The 20,621-nt window shown below is 41.9% G+C and overlaps 1 protein-coding gene across 1 annotated transcript in view; it reads right to left on the reverse strand.

Annotated features, from left to right (window-relative positions):
- Positions 1-209: 209 nt before the first annotated feature.
- Positions 210-20,621, reverse strand: part of LOC121871294 (N-acetylated-alpha-linked acidic dipeptidase 2-like) — a 35,192-nt gene continuing 14,780 nt past the window's right edge. The window contains exons 3-4 of the mRNA XM_042373513.1: positions 11,207-11,288; positions 210-322 (exon numbers count right to left, since the gene is read on the reverse strand). Coding sequence (XP_042229447.1) covers positions 226-322; positions 11,207-11,288 — 179 coding nt within the window. The 3' untranslated portion in view covers positions 210-225. The remainder of the gene's footprint in view (positions 323-11,206; positions 11,289-20,621) is intronic.

A 20,621-nucleotide genomic window follows, 5' to 3' on the forward strand; every position in this document is an offset into this window, starting at 1 on the left:
CCAACTGATGTGAATAACCATATATCTAAATATATTTATAAATAAAAGAAGAAGAGATAAAAAAAAAAATTATATATATATATATACATATATATATATATATATATATATATATATATATATATATATATATATATATATATATATATATATATATATATATATATATATATATATATATATATATATATATATATATATACCTGTATATTAATATATAGAAACTTACTTGTACTCTGGACGTCCGGGTAATCCAAGGGGATCAATAAACGCTCGCTCCACCATCATTAGCTGATCGTTAACACGACGAACAGCTAGGTCACTGAAAAGTATTTATTCTTCATTATTCAGTCAGTCCAATTTCACTCAAGTCATTTACGTTTAGTGGTTATAACTAACTAACTTAAGAATAAAGAACTATTAACAGAGATGTCATGCAAGAAAAAAATTGGCAAATTTGGGGGAGCCACAGACTTAAGACCATGGGTATAGCCCATGAGGGGGATCATGATCATCATCAACCATGGGTATAGCCCATGAGGGGGATCATGATCATCATCAACCATGGGTATAGACCATGAGGAGGATCATCATCAACCATGGGTATACACCATAAAGAGGATCATGATTATCATCATTATTAACCATGGGTATAGACCATGAGGAGGATCACGATCATAATTTACCATGGGTGTAGACCATGAGGAGGATCATGATCATCATCAACCATGGGTATAGACCATGAGGAGGATCACGATCATAATTAACCATGGGTATAGACCATGAGGAGGATCATCATCATCATTAACCATGGGTATAGACCATGAGGAGGATCACGATCATCATCATAATCAACCATGGGTATAGACAATGAGGAGGATCATGATCATCATTAACCATGGGTATAAACCATGAGGAGGATCATGATCATCATTAACCATGGGTATAGACCATGAGGAGGATCATCATCATAATCAACCATGGGTATAGACCATGAGGAGGATCATGATCATCATCATCACCAACCATGGGTATAGACCATAGAGGATCATCATCATCATTAACCATGGGTATAGACCACGAGGAGGATCATGATCATCACTAACCATATGTATACACCATGAGGAGGATCATGATCATCATTAACCATGGGTATACACCATGAGGAGGATCATGATCATCATTAACCAAGGGTATACACCATGAGGAAGATTACGATCATCATTAACCATGGGTATAAACCATGAGGAGGATCATCATCATAATCAACCATGGGTATAGACAATGAGGAGGATCATGATCATCATTAACCATGGGTATAGACCATGAGGAGGATCATCATCATAATCAACCATGGGTATAGACCATGAGGAGGATCATCATCATCATTAAACATGGGTATACACCATGAGGAAGATTACGAGCATCATTAACCATGGGTATTGACCATGAGGAGGATCATGATCATCATCATCACCAACCATGGGTATAGACCATAGAGGATCATCATCATCATTAACCATGGGTATAGACCACGAGGAGGATCATGATCATCACTAACCATATGTATACACCATGAGGAGGATCATGATCATCATTAACCATGGTGTATACACCATGAGGAGGATCACGATAATCATTAATCATGGGTATAGACCATGAGGAGGATCACGATCATCATTAATCATGGGTATAGACCATGAGGAGGATCACAATCAACATTAAACATGGGTATAGACCATGAGGAGGATCACGATCATCATTAACCATAGGTAAAGACCATGAGGAGGATCATGATCATCATGATCATCATCACCAACCATGGATATAGACCATAGAGGATCATCATCATCATTAACCATGGGTATAGACCATGAGGAGGATCACGATCATCATCAACCATGGGCATAGACTATGAGGAGGATCATGATCATCATTAACCATGGGTATAGACCATGAGGAGGATCGAGATCATTATCATCATCAGCCATGGGTATAGACCATGAGGAAGATCATGATCATCATCAACCATGGGTATAGACCATGAGGAAGATCATGATCATCATCAACCATGGGTATAGACCATAAGGAGGATCACGATCATCATTAACCATGGGTATAGACCATGAGGAGGATCGTGATCATCATCATCGTCACCAACCATGGGCATAGACCATAAAGAGGATCATCATCATCATGAACCATGGGTATAGACCATGAAGAGGATCACGATCATAATTTACCATGGGTATAGACCATGAGGATCATCATTAACCATGGGTATAGACCATGAGGAGGATCATGATCATAATTAACCATGGGTATAGACCATGAGGAGGATAATGATCATCATCATCATTAACCATGGGTATAGACCATGAGGATGATCATGATGATCATCATCATCAACCATGGGTATAGACCATGAGGAGGATCACGATCATCATTAACCATTGGTATAGACCATAAGGAGGATCACGATCATCATTAACCATGGGTATAGACCTTGAGGAGGATCGTGATCATCATCATCGTCACCAACCATGGGCATAGACCATAAAGAGGATCATCATCATCATGAACCATGGGTATAGACCATGAAGAGGATCACGATCATAATTTACCATGGGTATAGACCATGAGGATCATCATTAACCATGGGTATAGACCATGAGGAGGATCATGATCATAATTAACCATGGGTATAGACCATGAGGAGGATCATGATCATAATTAACCATGGGTATACACCAGGAGGAGGATCACGATCATCATCATAATCAACCATGGGTATAGACCATGAGGAGGATCATGATCATAATTAACCATGGGTATAGACCATGAGGAGGATCATGATCATAATTAACCATGGGTATAGACCAGGAGGAGGATCACGATCATCATCATAATCAACCATGGGCATAGACCATAAAGAGGATCATCATCATCATGAACCATGGGTATAGACCATGAAGAGGATCACGATCATAATTTACCATGGGTATAGACCATGAGGATCATCATTAACCATGGGTGTAGACCATGAGGAGGATCATCATCATCATCACCAACCATGGGTATAGACAATGAGGAGGATCATGATCATCATTAACCATGGGTATAAACCATGAGGAGGATCATGATCATCATTAACCATGGGTATACACCATGAGGAGGATCACGATCATCATCATAATCAACCATGGGTATAGACAATGAGGAGGATCATGATCATCATTAACCATGGGTATAAACCATGAGGAGGATCATGATCATCATTAACCATGGGTATACACCATGAGGAGGATCATGATCATCATTAACCAAGGGTATACACCATGAGGAAGATTACGAGCATCATTAACCATGGGTATTGACCATGAGGAGGATCACGATCATCATTAACCATGGGTATAAACCATGAGGAGGATCATCATCATAATCAACCATGGGTAGAGACAATGAGGAGGATCATGATCATCATTAACCATGGGTATAGACCATGAAGAGGATCATCATCATAATCAACCATGGGTATAGACATGAGGAGGATCATCATCATCATTAAACATGGGTATACACCATGAGGAAGATTACGAGCATCATTAACCATGGGTATTGACCATGAGGAGGATCACGATCATCATTAACCATGGGTATTGACTATGAGGAGGATCACGATCATCATTAACCATGGGTATGGACCATGAGGAAGATCATGATCATCATCATCACCAACCATGGGTATAGACCATAGAGGATCATCATCATCATTAACCATGGGTATAGACCACTAGGAGGATCATGATCATCACTAACCATATGTATACACCATGAGGAGGATCATGATCATCATTAACCATGGTGTATACACCATGAGGAGGATCACGATAATCATTAATCATGGGTATAGACCAAGAGGAGGATCACGATCATCATTAATCATGGGTATAGACCATGAGGAGGATCACAATCAACATTAACCATGGGTATAGACCATGAGGAGGATCATTATCATCATTAACCATGGGTATAGACCATGAGGAGGATCACAATCAACATTAACCATGGGTATAGACCATGAGGAGGATCATGATCATCATTAACCATGGGTATAGACCATGAGGAGGATCACAATCAACATTAACCATGGGTATAGACCATGAGGAGGATCATTATCATCATTAACCATGGGTATAGACCATGAGGAGGATCACAATCAACATTAACCATGGGTATAGACCATGAGGAGGATCATTATCATCATTAACCATGGGTATAGGGTATAGACCATGAGGAGGATCATGATCATTAACCATGGGTATAGACCATGAGGAGGATCACAATCAACATTAACCATGGGTATAGACCATGAGGAGGATCATGATCATCATTAACCATGGGTATAGACCATGAGGAGGATCACAATCAACATTAACCATGGGTATAGACCATGAGGAGGATCACAATCAACATTAACCATGGGTATAGACCATAAAGAGGATTATCATCATCATTAACCATGGGTATAGACCATGAGGAGGATCACAATCAACATTAACCATGGGTATAGACCATGAGGAGGATCACAATCAACATTAACCATGGGTATAGACCATGAGGAGGATCACAATCAACATTAACCATGGGTATAGACCATGAGGAGGATCACGATCATCATCAACCATGGGCATAGACTATGAGGAGGATCATGATCATCATTAACCATGGGTATAGACCATGAGGAGGATCACGATCATCATTAACCATGGGTATAGACCATGAGGAGGATCACGATCATCATTAACCATGGGTATAGACCAGGAGGAGGATCACGATCATCATTAACCATGGGTATAGAACATGAGGAGGATCATGATCATCATTAACCATGGGTATAGACCATGAGGAGGATCACGATCATCATTAACCATGGGTATATACCATGAGGAGGATCATGATCATCATTAACCATGGGTATAGAACATGAGGAGGATCATGATCATCATTAACCATGGGTATAGACCATGGGAAGGATCATGATGATCATTAACCATGGGTATACACCATGAGGAGGATCACGATCATCATTAAACATGGGTATAGACCATAAGGAGGATGACGATCATCATTAACCATGGGTAATACCCATGGTTAATGATGATGATGATCCTCTATGGTCTATTCCCATGGTTGGTGATGATGATGATGATCCTCCTCATGGTCTATACCCATGGTTAATGATGATCATGGTCCTCCTCATGGTTTATACCCATGGTTAATGATGATCATGGTCCTCCTTATGGTCTATGGCCATGGTTAATGATGATGATGATGATGATCCTCTTTATAGTCTATTCCCATGGTTGGTGATGATGATGATGATCCTTCTCATCGTCTATGCCCATGATTAATGATGATCATGATCCTCCTCATGGTCTATACCCATGGTTGGTGATGATGATCATGATCATGATCTTCCTCATGGTCTATACCCATGGTTAATGATGATGATGATCATGATCCTCTTTATGGTCTATACCCATTGGGTATAGACCACGAGGAGGATCACGATCATTATCATCATCAACCATGGGTATAGACCATGAGGAAGATCATGATCATCATCATCATCATCATCAACCATGGGTATAGACCATGAGGAAGATCATGATCATCATTAACCATGGGTATAGACCATGAGGATGATCATGATGATCATCATCATTAACCATGGGTATCGACCATGAGGAGGGTCACGATCATTATCATCATCAACCATGGGTATTAGGGGGCAGGGAAAAAACACTTTTATTTGAGTTGCAGGCTGCACTTTTCAGGCATCGTTTGTATGGCTGTAACAAACACCTGTGCAAAATTTCATGCCATTTCATGCATACTTACCCTGCCGCATCGAGAACGACTTTTTGTCAACTTTTAGTGTATACCAAAAATTAGGTGTCATTTAATGTTTTCCAGGATAATGATACATTTTACATGGGTGACATCGATTTAATTCACATGTTATTTTACAGGTACACCGTATAGAAAATCATTACAAGTTCATATTGAAATTCTTTTTTGTGCGGAACCTTGGCATCATTTTCCAAGACAATAATCTTTGCCTAATATATCCATCTCTCGATTCGTATCCCGTCACTTCAGTGCAAGCTTCAGTCATCACTTTTATGCCTCTCTCGACCGCCTGAGTGCTGTTTGGCCACTTGGGCACCACTAATGGTGTCTCAAGAATGTCATTAACCTGTAGATTTGACAGAGAAGCAATGTAAGGAGGCTCAGTCTTGAGTTCATTCCTCCAGTTAATCATGGAATGATAGTTTTTTGCTTGCCACTTTAGTTTCGGAGTCACCACCTTTCTCATGTTGACTACAGGAGGCACATCCTCATTCCCATCTCCATCTTTACCCTCCTCATCAGTATAGTTTAACAAATTCTCGTCAACAGCAGCATCAGAATCTTCCTCCTCCTCTTCAGATCTGCCAGTGCATTCTTCCTTTTGCTGATTCTCCTCTTTAATTTTTCTTATCATTGAGACAGCTTTTTCTCTATCAGTCATGTCCTCATCTGCACACATACCAAGAAGAAGTTGATCTGTGTGGGCGAAGTATGCATTTCTCTGGACAGCCTTCTTCACTATCGTCTCCTCCTCACTATTCAGGTGTTTCATATATAGCAGGGACTGGAATACGTTCCTTGAGCCGTGTGTTACGTAAGGGTGTATCTTGATGTAAAACCACATTGGAGCACTGAACTTTATTATTGTAATGACAATTCTTTTCAACTCATGGCTGGGTCTTGATGTTGCTACATACAGCCTGAGGATTCTACTCCATAAGGTGTTCCACCTTGACACACAGGGAGGACCTGGTTCAATAGCAGCCAAGTCATCTTCAACAACACCTGTGATAACTCCTTTACAAATCCTATACAGGTATTTCTGATCCCGGGACAGATCTTTCTCCACTTCATCATTAAACACAGGGAAATCAGGGAAACTGACTTGCTGGAAGGCGACAACTGGAAGCTCAGACAAAGACTCCTTGATCTGCTTTCCAATGGGACCACGCCAATGCTCAGGACCACTTGGTTTACCATCATAGTGATAAAAAACTGCGCGGAAAGGCAGCTCATTTCCGTGAAGCTGACATATGAAATAATGGAGCGGGTGACCAAGTAACATTTCAAGATGATGAATGACTCCATTTTCTGATCCTACATTTACATTGGTTCCATCACAACCAACACACACAATGGGCTGCTGGGTTAGATTTTTCTCCACCAGAAACTCGTGAATAGTTTTAGCAATCTGCTTTCCGTGTCCAGTCTTGGGAGTCACATGTGTGAGATATTCATTGCCAGGCTCAACCATGATGACATAACGATATTTCACCATCATCCTCGAACTCCATTTCTCGGTCTTCTCATTCTTTATCATCACACGAGTGGCGGTCTTCTTACCATCAAAATAGAGTGACGTCAAATTATGAAAAAAAAGTTGATAAACACTGAACAGAACATTGCACCGCCACAGCGGCTGTTTGGCTAGTACTGTAGGTAAATTTAAAAATTTCAGTAGAAAATGCGGCAAACTAAACCTCGACATATCAGCTTCAAATTTGGCATGGAGTCTTAGATATGTATAAGGAACAATGCCTGAAGAGTGCAGCTTTGAGCAAAATTTCACTGCCCGCTAATGGGTATAGACCATGAGGATGATCATGATGATCATCATCATCAACCATGGGTATAGACCATGAGGAGGATCACGATCATCATTAACCATTGGTATAGACCATGAGGAGGATCACGATCATCATTAACCATGGGTATAGACCTTGAGGAGGATCGTGATCATCATCATCATCACCAACCATGGGCATAGACCATAAAGAGGATCATCATCATCATTAACCATTGGTATAAACCATGAGGAGGAACACAATCATCATTAACCATGGGTATAGACCATGAGGAGGATCATGATCATCATTAACCATGGTTATAGACCATGAAGAGGATCATGATCATGATCATCATCACCAACCATGGGCATAGACCATAAAGAGGATCATCATCATCATTAACCATTGGTATAAACCATGAGGAGGAACACGATCATCATTAACCATGGATATAGACCATGAGGAGGATAATGATCATCATCATCATTAACCATGGTTATAGACCATGAGGAGGATCATGATCATCATCATCATTAACCATGGGTATAGATTGATAAAATATATACCCAAGACCAAACCCAGTGCCTCTAGGAATACGAGGCGATCCCTACACATGAACCATGCGGCGGTCGACAAAGTTAAGAAGAAAACCCAGAAATTCAAGACGTGGGTTGGGTCAAAATATGAGCAGGGCAGGAGGATGTATGCAAGAGCCAGAAACCAAGCAAAGATAGAATGTAGAAGAGCTGAAAATGAGTTCCAGAGGCTGGTTGCAAAAGAGGTCAAGTCAAACCAAAAGGCGTTTTACCACTATGCAAAGTCGAAATTAAAAACACAAATAGGAGTTTCAGACCAAAAGCTTGAAGATGGTTGTTACGCAGATTCTGACCAGGATAAAGCTGAGGCATTGAACAGCTTCTTTTCCTCGGTGTTCACAAGACAGGATGCGATTAACCTTCCTGCGTTTGAGGACAGATGGATCGACACAGCACTGACCCTCATTGTGTTCACAGAAGAGGGTATTAGAAATAAACTGTCAAAGCTAAAGGTCCATAAGAGACCCGGCCCTGACATGGTACATCTTAGAGTGCTAACAGAGTTGAGCAACGAGCTTGCCGAGCCCCTGAAGCTCCTGTTTTGTTAATGCCTGGATGAAAGAAAGGTCCCCAGTGAATGGAAAGTGGCTTATGCAAGTCCTATCTTCAAGAAGGGCGATCGTCACTCCACGAACAACTATAGACCGGTGAGCCTGACCAGCATAATATGTAAAGTACTTGAGAGTATTATCAGAGATGCCGCGATGGAACATCTACTACGAAACAACCTTGTAAAGGATTGCCAACACGGTTTTATGCCGGGGCGCTCCTGCTTAACACAATTGCTCAAGGAATTGGATATTTGGACCCATATTCTGGAACGGGGTGGTAATATCGACAATTTTTACCTAGATTTTGCCAAGGCTTTCGACAGTGTACCCCACGAAAGGCTGAAAATCAAACTGGAAGGGTACGGAATTCGGGGAAATGTCCTAGTGTGGATAGAAGACTTTCTACATGACCGGAAACAGTGTGTGGTGATTAATGGCACGAAATCATCATCCGTACCTGTCACAAGCGGGGTACCACAGGGCAGTGTATTGGGCCCGTTGTTGTTTGTTTGTTTCATAAATGACATGCCTGACATTGTACATTCCTCCACACATATGTTTGCCGATGACGCCAAGTTATTTCGGGAAATGAAGAACCAAGCGGACTGTGAAGAGCTGCAGAAGGACCTCTGTGGGCTCCAAGAATGGTCGAAGAAATGGCTGCTGAGATTCAATGTCACGAAGTGTAAGAGGATGCACCTGGGGTGTACCAACGGTAAGGAGGCATATCATATGTCCCAACGGGATGAAGAAACTGCACTACAGTATTTGAGACTGAATCTGAGAAGGACCTAGGTGTGTATGTTGACAATGAGCTGAATTTCTCGGGCCATTGCGAGAAGAAGGTAAATCAGGCAAATAAATTATTGGGTCTTATAAGAAGGGTGTTCAGATATTTAGATGGTCCGTCTCTCGTAACGATCTTCAGGAGTGAAGTGCTTCCCCATCTGGAGTACTGTCTCCCCGTCTGGTCCCCGAGATATGCTAGCGACTGTCAGTTGGTTGAAAATGTTCAAAGGAGGGCCACCAGACTGGTGCCTGCACTTCGGCACCTCAACTACCCTGAGAGATTGGAGCGCCTGAACTTGCCAAGCTTGTACTATAGACGGGCAAGGGGTGACCTAATTGAGGTGGAAAGCATCTCAAGGGGCACTACTTTGTCAGGTGTCCTTACTTGGAGCTGGCGGACGCTCGCCCCACAAGGGGTCACAGCTCAAGATTGAAGAAGCAGCAAGTCCAGAAAACTGTGAGGACAAACTTTTTCGGAGTGAGAGTTGTGAACTCTTGGAACAATCTACCAGAAAGTGTTGTGACGGCACCAAGTGTGAGCTCTTTCAGGACAAGACTTGACCAACACTGGAGCGGGTTCAGGTACATTCAGGAGCCAGTGCATGTCCAGTACTTGCCAACAGTGCATAACAGAGTCATGGCCGATCGCCCAAGCGGCTAACAAGCCGATCATTTGGTGAAGAGGATAAAAGAAAAGGAAAAGTAATCAGAGACGTGACCGATCGCCCAAGCAGCTAACGAGCCGATCAGTGGTGAAGAGGATAAAAGTAAAAGAAACTCCCGTGCTACTTCTGGGTGGTGGTGTTCTAAAGCTAGTATATCACTGAGGTGAATAGGGAGTCAATGAGCATAGTTGACACTGTTGTTTGCAAAGAAATAAGGTATAAGTTCTAACAGAACATTGTGTTACATTTCAAAATTTGCTTCTCTGAATGATCGGACTAGTATGAATATGGTCAACTTCATGTCAAGGGCAACATTCCAGAATTAAAACTGTGGACTTTCAGATTTCCTTTGGTCACATCACTCTTCAAATCTCAAGGTTGTATCTTTAGGCACACCTGAACAGTGCTCATTATATGCGTCCTTCATAAGCTTGTACAGACTACAAGCAGTAATCTGATGTGCATGGCGTGTTCTTGTGACTCTAGATGCCAAGAGGAAAAACTCTGCTGTACATGATGAGGCCATTCCTGCCTTTACATGGAAATCACCTGAATTGATGAACACAATAATTTTTATGCCATAAAGGAAATCTCACATCCACATTTGGTGGCCATCTTGGAACTTTAAATGCCCAATCAAATAGATTTGAGAAGTTACCCATATTGAATATTCATGCCAATTTTCATACTTGAATCACCATTTGCAAGATTCCCTAAAAAAATTGACACTTAGCCGCTCCCCTATTCTATCTGAACATGCCTTGGTCCCAAGATTGAGGGTCAACCACCCCAAGATAGCCACTACTTCAAGTCTTACTAGCCACCCTTCATTCCCAATATCTTAGCCCAGGCAAGATGAAAAAGGAAAAAAGATAAAAATGTAATTGTCAATTTAAACTAACCTGTTAAGATCTAGAGTATTAAGGGATTCAGTGAAGACGGCAACACTTGCATTAAAAGCCTGAGCAGCATCAGCAAAGAATTCTGAAATTAAAAAAATACAGCAGTACAGTAATACTGTAGCTTTTTAAACACATCAGTATAGTGACAGATTGTTATACATCAGTCCAGTAACAGCTTGTTAAATACATCAGTCCACTAACAGCTGTTAAATAAATGTTAAAATGACTAATAATTTCAATATAAAATGCAAAAATATTAAAGAGCACAACTTTCTTGATATTTACTCCACTGGAAACGAATGTAAACATAGAACAGATTACTGAATTGGCAGACTAGCCCATCAGCTGATGCTCACAACAAAACGTGATGTTCATAAGGGTTTCGTTAATCGAATATTTGTTCGTTAACCGAATTGAAGATTCTTATGGAAGGTAATTCATTAACCGAAATTTCGTTAACCGAGGGACCAATGTATATATATATATATATATATATATATATATATATATATATATATATATATATATATATATATATATATATATATATATATATATATATATATATATATATATATATATATATATATATACAGTAGTACCCCACTTAATGCGGTCAACTGAACCCACAGGGTACCGGGTTAAGTGGTGTTAAGTGAAAACCGCGTTAAGTGAACAACAGAACATATGGGATTAATTCCAATAGAGACTGGCCGGACCCCCAAATTCTACTTTTTCCGACACAATACCTATGTTCTAGTAAAAATAACATCTTAATTTTATGATGGTACATGCACACAATTAATACTTAAGAGAAATAGAGAAATACAGTCGCCAAGTTAATGTCCATTCAAATAATGGACTCAACTCCCTTCCCCTCTTCTCACACTACACTCGCTGGCTCTTCCCTCTCTGAAAAATTTTTGGGGGAAAACCACTAAATATTAATAAATAATACCTCAGACTAAAGTTAGGATAATATAATTGACATTGCTGGATTCCTTGTAAGACCAGGAATATTTTGAATATAAATGTCATATATTTTGCACAAAAGATAACATATTTACTCAGAGTAAACATTATATCTAAAATTTGTATGTCTAATGCAAAATCTATGATGTTTATATTCAAAATGATCATCAAATTGTAAGAATTCCAGCAATGTAAATTATATTCTGGCCGGGTAATTTGTATGAATTTTATGAGCTAAAACAAATATCTTCAGTTAATAAAAAAAAAAAATATTCTTCACGACACTATCTGTCAATCAAAGTACCCCACCTTGCCTCCCCCCCTCTTCCAACCGCGGTGGTCCGTCCCAACCCTCCCCCCCACCCCCCACCAATCCTCCCTTCAAGAGATGTTGGGTGAAAAAACTAAATTTTAACATTTAGTATTAAATAATACCTCAGATTAAAGTTAGGATAATATAATTGACATTGCTGGATTCCTTGTAAGACCAGGAATATTTTGAATATAAATGTCATATATTTTGCACAAAAGATAACATATTTACTCAGAGTAAACATTATATCTAAAATTTGTATGTCTAATGCAAAATCTATGATGTTTATATTCAAAATGATCATCAAATTGTAAGAATTCCAGCAATGTAAATTATATTCTGGCCGGGTAATTTGTATGAATTTTATGAGCTAAAACAAATATCTTCAGTTAATAAAAAAAAAAAATATTCTTCACACTGTAACAGATGGTCGGTCGGTCCCTCCGTACCAGATGTGTGGGAAAACCAGAATATTTACCTTTTTAGGAATAAATAATTCCTCAAACTAAAGTTAGGATAATATAATTGACATTGCTGGATTCTTTGTAAGACCAGGAATATTTTGAATATAAATGTCATATATTTTGCACAAAAGATAACATATTTACTCAGAGTAAACATTATATCTAAAATTTGTATGTCTAATGCAAAATCTATGATGTTTATATTCAAAATGATCATCATGCTGTAAGAATTCCAGCAATGTAAATTATATTCTGGCCTGGTAATTTGTATGAATTTTATGAGCTAAAACAGACAGGCAGACAGGCAGGCAGGCAGGCAGGCGGGTGGCGGGTGGGGCGAATCTAAAAATAGCGTCTCGAGCCGGACACTCAGGTGGAAAAAACCCGTGTTAAGTGAAAGTTCGGCTCTGGCGAGGCACCGCGTATACGTGAAATCGCGCTAAGCGAAACCGCGTTAAGCGGGGTACTACTGTGTGTATATATATATATATATATATATATATATATATATATATATATATATATATATATATATATTATATATATATATATATATATATATATAGTCATGCGCCGGTTAACGTCCAACGAACAACGTCCGATCACATATACGTCTGTGCCCCCCCTCAAAAAAAAAACTTCCGTGACGCCTGCTGGACCACCACTCCACGACCCCCTGACGGAGACATGATGATCCTCCCCATACTGGCCAGATATTATGTTAAAGGAATATGCTTCCTTCCTTAGGCTTTTTTTAAGCATTTGCCTCCAGGTGTAATGTTAACCTACATCTATTGAAAAAATCTTTCACCTACAAATTGACAATAACACATTTGCTGTAATCAGACATATCTAGTTGCCTCAACAATTGCAACCCCAGTTGCAATTGGGGTTGCAATTTCAAATTCTGTGTCATTACTAAGGAATAACGAAGTCTCTGGTGCACTGTAATATTAAGAGAGAAACGGAGGACTCAGGCGTCCTGAAGCGAGAGAAAACGGACTCATATGATGGGGGACACAAGCAGACAGACCTGACACTCACTTACTTGACAAGTTTTACCAACCATTAGTTGTGTACGTTATCTAGTGAATTTAGTCAATATTGTACAGTACAAGTACACTGCAATACAGTGGTCCCTTTGGTTAACAATGGACCTAAGTGCAAACCTGTACTGTAGATGTACTAAATGATTACGGTACTAAAATTGTTATGTCTATTGCAAATATAGATTGTTTATACAGGTATTGAAATAAATCACTATCTTACAAGAATCCCAGCAATGTAAGTTATATTCACCCAGGTTATTTGGGTGGCAAATTATGAAAAGAGCTTAGTCACTCTTAAGGAATGATAAATAAACACGCAGGCCTTCAGCGCCAACTGTCAAATCATATCTCAAATAAATAAACAAACACCAGACACTCTGTCACCTCACCTCTCGCTTACCCCTGCTCCCCCCATCTTCCCAGGCTCACTGGCTACCTCCCTCCTTGCCTTCCTCCTTGTGTCCCCAGACAAAAGATTGGTGATAACTTTATGCTTTAAGGTGTTTATTTTATATAATATCTCAAACTGAAGTTAGGATAAAATAAATTGCATTGCTGAAATCCTTGCAAGACGGAGATTAATTTCAATATAAACGTCATATATTTTGCTCGAGATAAAAATTGTAGTACATTAGTGTACAATACTGTATAGTAGGGAGTGACAGTTTGGCAAAAGTTTTCAAAATCAAGTGGCTTGGGTTGGATTATTTGTCTATCGGCCACGCTGGTTCCGAATATGTTTGAATCTTTAACATCAGTGCATTAGAAGGTTTGTGGATACTTTTCGGTTCGACATAAAAAAAACAAGAATGGTAGACATTCTTTATTATTGGCATGTATGCTTCAATTTATCAGCAGCACACTAGCACAGTTGGCACACTAACATTGGCTGTCCCCACAGTGTCCCCTCAGTCCCCGTGTCCCCACAGTCTAGCACTGGTAGTCCTCTTTCTTAGCCCTCCGCTTGTTTCTCTTCCTGGCCTCCAGCTTGTTCCAGGTGACCTGGTCCTGCTGCCAGGCAGAGCTGGCCACGTCTGCCGCCTCCGTGGTGAGCTTCACTCCTCTTTCCACTGCGGTGGTGGTGCAGGGCAGACCTGGCTCACTGTACGGTTCCTCCAGAAATTGCTCCAGTTCCTGGTCACTGTGCTGGAACAGGATGGGAGGGGAGGAGCTGGCCTTCTGCAGATCAACCAACTCTGACAGCTTGGTGGCTGCCAGATTCAGTTGAGGGTTCCTCACTTTCCTCACTGTCTTTCTCTTGTGCCTTTTTTCCTTCTTCCTCAGCTGCTTGATGATGTTTAGGGCCAACTCCCTCTCACTCTTGTCCATGGAGGCCAGCAGTGAGACCAGCACCACCTCGTGCTGGCCGAAGTAGCCGTTGAACTGGAGGTATGGAGTAAGCAGCTCCACTTCCTCCAGGGTGCAGTACGTCCTCACCCGGTTGATGATGGCGAGGAGGTGGCGTGGGCCCTCCAGTAGCAGATTCCTCTGCCTGATCTCCAGGAAGGAGGGCACGTAGATAAGGATGATGAAGGAGGTCATCCGTCTCTGTGACTCGCTGGGGGAGGTGGTGCTCATGTAGGCCCTCAGCTCCCTGCTCTCCGTTTGTTGCAACCGTCGCTAAGGACAACCAGGAGGTCGGTGGTGTCAATACCGCGCTCCTCCAGGAAGGCCAGCAGGCTGGTGGCCAGGTCTACCCCCTTTCCCCCCACCGGGACCAGGTGACCAAGGAACTCCTCACCAGGGAAGCCGATCACTGCACAGTCTTCCCTCTTTTCCATGGCGAATCTCTTGTGGTTCTTCTCACCTACACCAGTCACTATCTTGTTCTCATTGATCCTCTCATCTACCATGAGACCTCTGACCTTGAATCCCCTGAACTTTTCTTTTTTCTGTTCTCGTGACCTCTTCCTGACTCTCTCCACTTTCTTCCAGTTAGTCACTTTAGACTTGTCCCCTTCAGTTATGATGTTGTCTGCAGCTCTGATGGTGTTTGCGATGTGAGCCACTGCATCATTGGATACCTTGAACCTGTCAGCAGTTTCTCCGATCCTGTCCTCGGCTTCTTTCTCCCTTTTCCTTTTCTCTGATCTTGCTCTCCTGTCGACCATAGCCTTGAACTCATTGTCATTGACATCCTTATAATCACTATCTTCTTCCTGAGCACTGTCATCCACTGCCGACACTTTACACGACATCCTCTCCATCTCCTCCTTACTCTTTGACCTCATCTTCTCAGTTTTCCTCTCTTCCTCAGCCCTTTTCTTTGCCCTCTTCGCTTCCTTCTCCCTCTCTTCTTTCAGCTTGGCAGTCACAATTTTGTCAACACCATCAATGCAGCCCTCCCTTCCCGGTTTCCTCTGGGCTGCCAGGAAGCTTTTCTCTCGTTCGTGCACTTTGCTGTCGTCTGCCACATCAAACAACTTCTCAGCTATATCCTCATCTTCAGCTTCCCGTTCTTCGTTTTCTTCCTTTTCTGTTTCTGTCCATTTCCCTTCATCATCATCGTCTCCCTCCGCATCCTCCACAGGTCGTGGACTCTCATTTTCACCCTGATTTCAGAGATAGTGGGGACAGTGGCCTTCCTATACACATCCAGTACCTTCTCAGTCACCTTGTTGGTGGCATCCATATAATCAAAAGCATTTGTTCTTCTCCTTAACCTCTCGTTTTCTGCTTCATAAGCCAGGGCACTTCCAACTTCCTTGTTCAGAGGCAACTTGTTAGATGGCAGAGGCATCCGAACCCCGAACACCTTATCGTTACCCTGGCGCAGCTGAGTGTTGCTAATCTTAGGACGACCCATCTTGGTGGCGGCCCTTTGAACTAACTGCAAAACAACACAGAAAAAACAACTTTCAGCACTTCAATATCACCACCTATTGAACAATATTTTATTCAAAAGTATGGACTGAGATTTTGTCCTTAACTGTCCAAGTCAAGCTACTTGGGCTGAATTCGTTGATCAGTCCTGGGACGAATATTACCAACGGCGTGAATAGATTCCGTGGAATAAATTCAGGGCATTCCCGTCCAGGGAGCCTCAACAAACTCTGTAAATATTGCCATTGGCCTGCCATTGGCACATATACGGAGTTTGGTAATGTTCCATGAGCGGGAATGTCCTGAATTCATTCCACGGAATCTATCCACGCCGTTGGTAATATTGGGCCCTGGTTTTCGAAATATACGTATGTGGTGACTTGCAGCAAAAATATCGGCATAATTTGTAGTGCATTGAGTTGTAAAACAATAGCATATTATGAACCAGTGTACACAGTAGTCGAATAATCCAATTCAATAACTTGATTTTAACAGGTTGTGCCACATTGCCAGTCCCTTTATTATTTACAGTTTTTTCGCGTTTTTCATGCCAAACCCAAAAGTATCCACAAACCTTCTAATGCAATGATGTAAAAAACTCAAACATATTCGGAATTAGCGTGGCCGATAGACAAATAATCCAACCCAAGCAATTAGATTTTGAAAACTTTTGCCAAACTGTCACTCCCTACTGTATAGTATTACCCCGCTTTATGCGTTTTTTTACGCGTTTACGCGGTACCCTGCCAGACACAGAATGCTTACTTTACGCGGTGCGTGTACTCTTTTAAGGGGAGAACGGCTGGTGGTCATTTCTTGCCGCGCCATTTTTGGATTCAAACCTCCCGCCATCTCTCCCGCCATGTTGAGTAAGCAGCGCGAGTAGGTTGAGCAGTGTATGTCTTTGTTGCGTTATCGGTGACGTCATATGACGTATCGGACTGTGATTGGTCCAAGCATCCTTACCTCCCTCCCCCGCTAGCTGTGACTGGTTCAATGTAATATGACGTGCCCGCGGTGGGAGCATGCAAGCCCCTTGACCTACCCGCGTCATTTACACCCCTCCTGGCTACACCGTGTATATCGGTATCTATTGTTCCATAAGAATGGCTTCCGCCAGACCACCACCACAAAGAAACCTTGCATTACCTGGACCCAGCCGCCCAAAGACAAAGAAGATACGACATTACCTAAGCTACGAAATTAAATACAAGATCATCCAAGAGTTGGAGAAAGGAACAAGACAGGTTGATCTTGCGCGCCAGCACGGTGTTAATGAATCTACGATCCGGACGATCAAGAAGGATGCAGCCAAGATAAAAGAACACATGAACATCACAAAGTCTAGAGGTGCTTCTATGATCAAGTATTGCCACAACAAGGTGCTTCTCAAGATGGAGAAATTACTTGTGAGCTACTTGATTCATCAGGCACGACGGAACATGGTGGTGGACACGCGCTCAGTTAAGGAGTACGCACGTGAACTGTATGCTGCAGTGTCATGTAAGATGGGAATTGCAGAGCCCAAATCCTTCAATGCTTCCTCTGGGTGGTTGCAGAGGTTTAAGAAGAGGAACAAGATCACCAACATTAACATTGGTGGTGAAGAAGCTAGTGCTGACCGTGTTGCGAGGGACTTTCCTCCGTTTTTACGTGAGATTATGGAGGAAGGACAGTACACCAACGACCAGGTATTTAACATGGACGAATCTGGTCTTTTTTGGAAAAAGCTACCTTCCAAGACCTTCATTGTGAAGAATGCCAGCAAGTGTCGGGGCCGGAAGTTGCAGAAGGAGCGCGTCACCGTCCTGTTTCCCACCAATGCCTACGGTACCTGTAAGCTCAAGTTATCGGTGATCCACACAGCACACAAGCCGCACACCTAAAAGAGCATGGACATGACCAAGCTAAATGTCCACTGGCTGACTGCACGTAAGGCGTGGATGTTCTCTACTCTGTCCCTCTCCTGGTTTCATGACAGTTTCATTCCCGACGTGAAGAAATTCTGTGAGCAACAGAATGTTCCATTCAAAATTTTGTTGCTGCTTGACAACGCACCAGGACACTAGCCCATACAGTTGAATCGTCACCCCAATGTAAAAGTGGTCTTCCTTCCTCCCAACACTACGTCATTAATACAGCCCATGGACCAAGAATTAATCTGCAATGTGAAAGCTGCATTCTCTGCAAAGAAGTTTAAGCTCCTGAACGACTATACAAACACCAAGGATGAGTTGCGTAACCTGGGTGACACTGATAGCAAGAGCGAAGAGGACGAGGAACAACAGTTGGCAGAGCAAGAAGTACTTGTGAAACATTTTTGGAGAAAATTCAACGTCACGAAAGCTGTGGACTTCTTGGTGGAGGCGTGGGATCAGCTGTCTGTAGCAACGGTTCATCACGCATGGAGACATGTGTTGCAAGGTATTCCAAGTGGGAGGCAGAGTCAATCTGTGACTGGTGAGGTTCAGACTGTTGCAGTAGCAGTGGACCTTGCCAGAGAAGCTGCGCAGAGTGTTACAGCTGTAGGCTTCTCCCAGACCACCAACGACGCCATTGTGGAGTTGATAAGGGATCCTCATGTGACTGCTGACGAGATGTTACATGATGATGACGTCAGTGAAGAGGCAAGTGGTGCATCATCCCAAGAAGAACGCAAGTTATCGGATAGTAATGTAAGGGGTGCCATTGAGTGTCTTGAGAAACTGAAGCTCCTCCTTCCCGACGACCCTGACGATAACCGGTATGAAGTCTTCACTACCCAGCTGTTGCAGACTATGGAGCCCTACATCAAGGTGTATCAAAACAACATCAACACTAGCCGTCAACAAAGCATTACCGAGTTCTTCGCCCTCAACTCACCACAGCCAGCCCAAGCCAGTGATAGTGACAGAGACAGTGATGGTGACTTTGAGGGATTTGTCAGGGAGGCACTGATAAGTGTGGATGACAGTGATGAAGACTCACCTGAGGGCCAGTAGCCTGCCCTCTGCCTGGGAACCAGCCTCCATTCCCATACGCCGACTCATCTCTTCTACTAACGTAAGTGTTAAACCTAACCTTGTTTTTTTTCTAACCTAACCTACAGTATATTATTCTCTTATTGATTGTTCTCTTCTATATTATGTGTGTGTGCATACCATCATAAAGTTAAGATGTTATTTTTACTAAAACGTACGTATTGTGTTGGGAAAAAGTGGAGTTTGGGGTCGGCCCGGTCTCTATTTCAATTAATCCCATATGTTATGTTGTTCACTCTACGCGTTTCTCGCTTTACGCAGGCCGCCGTGGGTTCAATTGACCGCGTAAAGCGAGGGTTCACTGTTGTACATTTTATAATATTAAGTTTTTCAACTGTATTTTTGGGTAGATTTACATAAATTTCTTCATTTATTTTCATCCATTTACATGCACACACCATACTAAAAGAAACGTAAAAGAAATGCTGCAAATGACTTAAGTGCAAAGCTGGAGTGCACATGTACTAATTTGATTACGGTACCAAAATTGTTATGTCTAGTAGGAATTATAGCATGTTTATATTTAAATATATCGGCATCTTACAAGAATCCCAGCAATGTAAATTATATTCACCCAGGTTATTTCACTGTTTTTTTATAGGAGAGAAGCTTAGTCACTTAAGAACTGATAAATAAACACGCGTTAGACCTGGGCCTGTGCCAACTGTCAAACCGCTTTCCTTCCCCAACGCCCCCTCGCCCTGGTAGCTGTGATTGGTCTAATGTTATATGACGTGGCCTGGCCGCGCCAGTCTCATTGTTCTTAGTCACCGC

This window comes from Homarus americanus, unplaced genomic scaffold (assembly GCF_018991925.1).
Source record: "Homarus americanus isolate GMGI-L3 unplaced genomic scaffold, GMGI_Hamer_2.0 scaffold45698, whole genome shotgun sequence".
NCBI classification, from domain to species: Eukaryota; Metazoa; Arthropoda; class Malacostraca; order Decapoda; family Nephropidae; genus Homarus; species Homarus americanus.